Source organism: Brassica oleracea, chromosome C4, assembly GCF_000695525.1.
Source record: "Brassica oleracea var. oleracea cultivar TO1000 chromosome C4, BOL, whole genome shotgun sequence".
Taxonomy (NCBI): Eukaryota; Viridiplantae; Streptophyta; class Magnoliopsida; order Brassicales; family Brassicaceae; genus Brassica; species Brassica oleracea.
This window is the reverse complement of record NC_027751.1, coordinates 51,004,362-51,009,669: the sequence shown is the minus strand read 5'-3', so window position 1 is coordinate 51,009,669 and position 5,308 is coordinate 51,004,362. Positions and strand designations below refer to the sequence as shown.

Genomic DNA, 5,308 nt, shown 5'->3' with positions numbered 1-5,308 from the left:
GTCCACGCAAAACAAAGCTTAAGCAAACCAAAACATTTACAACCACAACCATGTTATCCATGACACTTCACTCACCTAATCTCAAACCCAAAGCAAAGAGTTGTCGAAGAAGACGCATTTATTACGGTAGCTATTAATTACAAGCCAAAACAATAAGGCTTTTCTGAGCCATTAGATCGTTTTTAAAAAAAATGATCTGACGGACAGGATAGAAACACTCAAACCAAGACAACTGCTTTTACTTTTTTCCTTGTTTCATTTATTCCAACGAGATTTGTGATCTGGTTTGGTTCCTTAAAGGGAACATGCTCTTCTCATTCACGCTTGTTTATAAGCCAAGGACTTTTTGGGCAGCAACAAAGACACCTGTCCCAACTTTGTGTGTTATAACCACAAAGTGTTTTTAAGAGTGAACAAAAGACACAATGTGTCTCTCAGCGTAAACAACTCATTAGTGAAATGTCCATATATACTCGGATGCATGGAATTATTCAACACAGGGACTTTAACGTACGCCTAGAGGAACTTTAGGGATTTCTAATTTCACTCAATATTTTATTTCAAAGTAAAATAAAATAAATTATTAATATAATAATTTTTTTTATTTTTGTACACTGCTCTATTTTTTGCTTCATAAATAAAATATTTTTACATAGTTACGTTGAAAACCATAAGCTGCACATATGTTTATATGTTAGCATATAATAATTACACATACATGCATGATATAAATAAAGTAATAATAAAAATACATTTCCATAAAGAGATTCGTCTTTTGCTAAAGAGTTGAGAATGTCTCTTTAGTCTTTACCTTATTAAACCATTGAGAGTGTATTTTAACGTTCTAGTTATTCAAACTATTAAAGTTTGATAGTTTGGGGTCGTGCATTCAGAAAATTAAGTTTATGTGGGACAAAATCTATAAGATATAATGTTCTCTAAACTTGTAACGTTATAATCCCATAGTTGTCAGTCAAACTATGGATTTAAAAAAAATATAAGATAGTGGTACTTAATAAATTAATTAATGAAACACTAATCCATAGTTGCGAGCCAAAAGAAACGATAATCCATACTTATTTATTTTTTTAAAGAGTAATCAATACTTGGACATCAAAACTGTGGACTTAAGCCCATGCATAGCTCCCTGATTTTAAAAAGAAAACATTGACTTAAATCTTTTGATTAGTCAAAGCATACATATCCAAAGAGTGGCATAAATAGAAACTCTGAGGGTAAAATAGTAACTACGTACAAAACAAGACTTAGGCCCAAAGCAAAAAGAAAGGGCTGGATAAGCCGGAATCAGAATCGGGAAAGTTCGAGCGACACGTCAGCACCGAAATATCTGAAATATCAGACAAATAAATAATAAATAGAGCGCTTTTCCATAATTTACAGAAACAAATCGTCTTCTTTGCTACGACAAGAGGAAACTACTCGTTACTCTATTTTTCTCCCTCTCCGGATTGCTTCCGACGCAAGTTCAATCGGAACCCTCTCCTCTTCTCTTTCCTCGTTCAAGTTCTTACATGCCGTCGAAGATTGTTATCAGGTTTGTTTTGATTCTCTATAGCTTTTAGTTGTTTTTTTTCTTTTTGAGTGTATCGCCATGTTTGTCTAGTACGTGGAAGGAAGCTGGTGTTTTCAGATTAGGGTTTCTAGGGTTCTTTGTGAACGTTAACTTGGAGCTAAAGTTTCCAACTTTCGTCATATAAAAGGTTGAGGTTTGTGCAAATGGGTCTTCATTTGTTGTTAGGATCCTTGTAAAGGAGATGACTTTAGCTGAAAAGATCGTAACTTTCTTAAGTTTCCTACCTGAGGTTCTTTGGGTTTCGAAGGAAACCTACTTAGTGATCCTTATGGATACTCTGCTTCTGGGTTTACTCTTGTTCTAGTTTGTGCAAATGGGTCTTGTAAAGGAGAAGACTTTAGCTTAAAAGATCGTAACTTTCTTTAGTTTCTTACCTGAAATAAGACTTATGTTCTTCACTAGACATGGGGTTCTCTGGGTTTCGAAAGAATCTTACTTAGTGATCCTCTGTACTGATATGGGATACGCTGCTTTTGAGTTTACTCTGTTCTAGTTTGTGCAAAATGGGTCTTGTAAAGGAGAAGACTTTAGCTGAAAAGATCGTAACTTTTTTAAGTTTCTTCCCTGAAACAGCACTAGACATGAGGTTCTCTGGGTTTCGAAGGAATCCTACTTAGTGATCCTCTGCTTCTGGGTTTGCTCTGTTCTTATGTTTTTGTTCGTGGTGATGAGTTCTCTTTTGGGTCTACTTGTAGCTACTTTGATTTGATTACATTCATGAGGTTGAAAAAATTGTTTCTTGGAAAGTACTAATCTTTGCTTCTGTGCCTTTTTGATTCTCTTAGGAAAAGGAAGTCAAGAGAAGGTGCCACAAGTGTAGCTGAGACTCTAAACAAATGGAGAGAGTATATTGAACAAACCCAAGCTGCTTCTTCAAACAATGATGGTGGTCTCAAGCCAAGAAAGGCTCCTCCAAAGGGTTCTAGAAAGGGTTGTATGAAAGGCAAGGGAGGACCTGAGAACGGGATTTGGAACTACAGAGGAGTTAGACAGAGGACTTGGGGGAAATGGGTTGCTGAGATCCGTCAGCCATGTCGTGGTGCTAGGTTGTGGCTAGGTACTTTCCCTAGCTCTTATGAAGCTGCGTTGGCTTACGACGAGGCTGCTAAAGCTATGTACGGTGAGTCAGCTAGGCTCAATCTTCCTGACATCTCGAATGTCTCTTCTTCTGCTGCCGCTGGCTCAGTTACTACATTGTCAAATGAATCTGAAGTTTGTGCACTTGAGGATACAAATGTGAAAGAAGAGGATGGTAGCGATGAATATGGTTTCTTGAAAAGCTCTCAGTGTGTTAAAGAGGAGATGAGTGTACTTGACTCAGCTGATACTTTTGGAAATGGCAATGAACATGAACCATGGGACTTTTGTGTGCACGAGATGTTTGATGTGGATGAGGTGATGGGTTTGTTGGACGAGATCAATGTGTCTGGTCAAGAGACAACGCTGAGTCAAGATGCTAGCTTGCTAGGGAGCCTCAACCACACAGAGACTGCTCATCCTGGAGTTGATTATGGATATCCAATAGTGCAGCCGAGTGAAAGAAACAACACAAGTTGTGTTGGATTAGACCGTTACTGATACTTACTGATGTTAATGGTTTGAGGCGTACTAAATCTACTTTAGTTAAATGTAGGACAAGTTCGGTTATGATTCCTTCCTTCTTTTCTGTGAATACATGCAAAGTTTCAGTCTTTGGATACATATGAAAGTTTCAAAGTTTTGGTCTTGGATACATATACAAGTTATAAAGTCTAACATGATATATGAACTTTGCATGTTATTGATTGGTTGGTTGCTTCTGTAACTATATTGACTCATCTAGTTTTCATCTTAGCCTCCTAGGGAATGGATAGGGACTAATGTGACATTGTGTAATGAATAGATTGACTTTTGCAAATTCGATTAAAAAAGGAAAAAGATCTCTCAGATTGATTTGCTTGGCTGAATCTAGTTGTTTACTTAGAAAATGGATAAATCAGGAGTGGAGTATTTGGTCTGCAGAATTTAGGAAGGTTGTCTTGTCTGAGATTGCATAAGCAATGAGGTAAGAAAGAAAAAGTAAATATATTTTATCTATATTTTCTACAAAAAGGGCAAATTGTATATTTGAAAGTGCAAATTAGACACTATTTGTATATTATTAAAAGGGGTTTAATTATTATCTCGTTTTCCTTGCCTGAATCTTGAAGATCTTAAAAGCATGTTGAAAAATAAAGAAAACAAGTTGGCAAACTGTTAATTTAATTATCCAAACAATTGGAAGATACATGATTTGGCTATTGCTCCTCCACAATTTTCTCTTTGAAAATGTGTCACTCTTCTGCATAAGAATGAGATGCACTCCTTCAAAGTTGAGTGTTTCTTTGATTTTTTTTGCTTTTTGTCAACACAATTTTATAATTGTGGAATTAATTGTAACTGGAGATTTTTATTCATATTATTATATTAGCATCTAATTGGAGAATCATTTTCTTAAAAACATACAGAGACAAACAAGGCCAGTTTTATATCAAAACTTATGTCATCATAACTAGTTGAAAAAAGAAATGGAACAAAATAAAAATCGCATATAATAAATAAATTAATACAAATATATCTTCAACTCGTAGTTAAAATTAGGGGAAAATAAATGTCGTCAAATTATTGAGTAGACTTATAATCTTCTAACGAACATCGAAAGAAATAGAACATACGAATGCCTTTGGAAATTCATATAGTCTTGCGCTATTAATGTAGAGTATATATGTGTACTTCAGTTTAACATGTACATGAACTTGAGATTCGTTGTTGCAATTTGCATGGTTTACATTAATGCCATTAAACTGCTTGATCCAACCAGAAGCATCCTCCGTCTGCCACTAATCAAAGAAATGTGACTACGTTTTCAGTTTTGTTTTTGTTCTGAAAGTTACAATTTACATTGATAAAATAAGTTATAATATACAATTGAAATTGTAATAACTAAAAGAGGAAAATCTATAATCAAATTTTTTCTTTTCCGTAAAAACAAGAAGGAAGACGTACGTAATATGAAAACTAGTCCATCAATGATCTTTCATCTCCGCAAAGTTTAGATTTATTTTGTTTTTAATTTCATTTCTTATCGATCGAATATTTCCTCATCATACTGAATACACTGTATATTCACTGAAATGGTATCAGTATGATTGAAGTCTCCTTACCATCATGCTAGAGCAGGAGAAACAAATCGTGAGTCTTAATTGTCAAAGACATGAACAGACTCATTCACATTGTGCTGTATATACATAGCAGAAGATGTATATGTCTTGTTTCCCTCATACGACAATGCTTTCAAAATTCGTCTGACGCATTGGTTTGAGATTGAATGAAGAACTCATACTTCATCATCGTTATCTTTAGCTGCTTCGTGCCCTTCTTTCAACACTCATCATGACACCATCTTTGCTCTCAGAATCTCTAATTTAAAATTTTATTTTTTCTTTTAAAATGAAATAAAAATAAGTATATAGTAAAAATGCTCAAACTGTATTTTATTTTCCACTTCATGATAGAGTAATAAACAAATAAAAAATCAATTGTTCTATTTATGAAGTAAATCTCATTATAGAGTGAGAAATATAATACGGTTAGAGTATTTTTTACTTCATACTTATTTTTATTATATTTTGAAAAGAAAAAATAATGTTGGGTTAGAGATGTCCTCGGTAACAAAAAAAAAAAAAAAAAAATTTG

General features: G+C 34.2%; 1 protein-coding gene across 1 annotated transcript; it reads left to right on the top strand.

Annotated features, from left to right (window-relative positions):
* The first annotated feature begins 1,408 nt into the window (after window positions 1-1,408).
* On the top strand, window positions 1,409-3,285 carry LOC106339870 (dehydration-responsive element-binding protein 2C). The gene is made up of 2 exons (XM_013778735.1): window positions 1,409-1,555; window positions 2,380-3,285. Exons 1-2 carry the CDS (start codon window positions 1,533-1,535, stop codon window positions 3,170-3,172), a joined length of 816 nt encoding a protein of 271 aa, XP_013634189.1. The 5' UTR covers window positions 1,409-1,532; the 3' UTR covers window positions 3,173-3,285.
* Window positions 3,286-5,308: the final 2,023 nt, after the last annotated feature.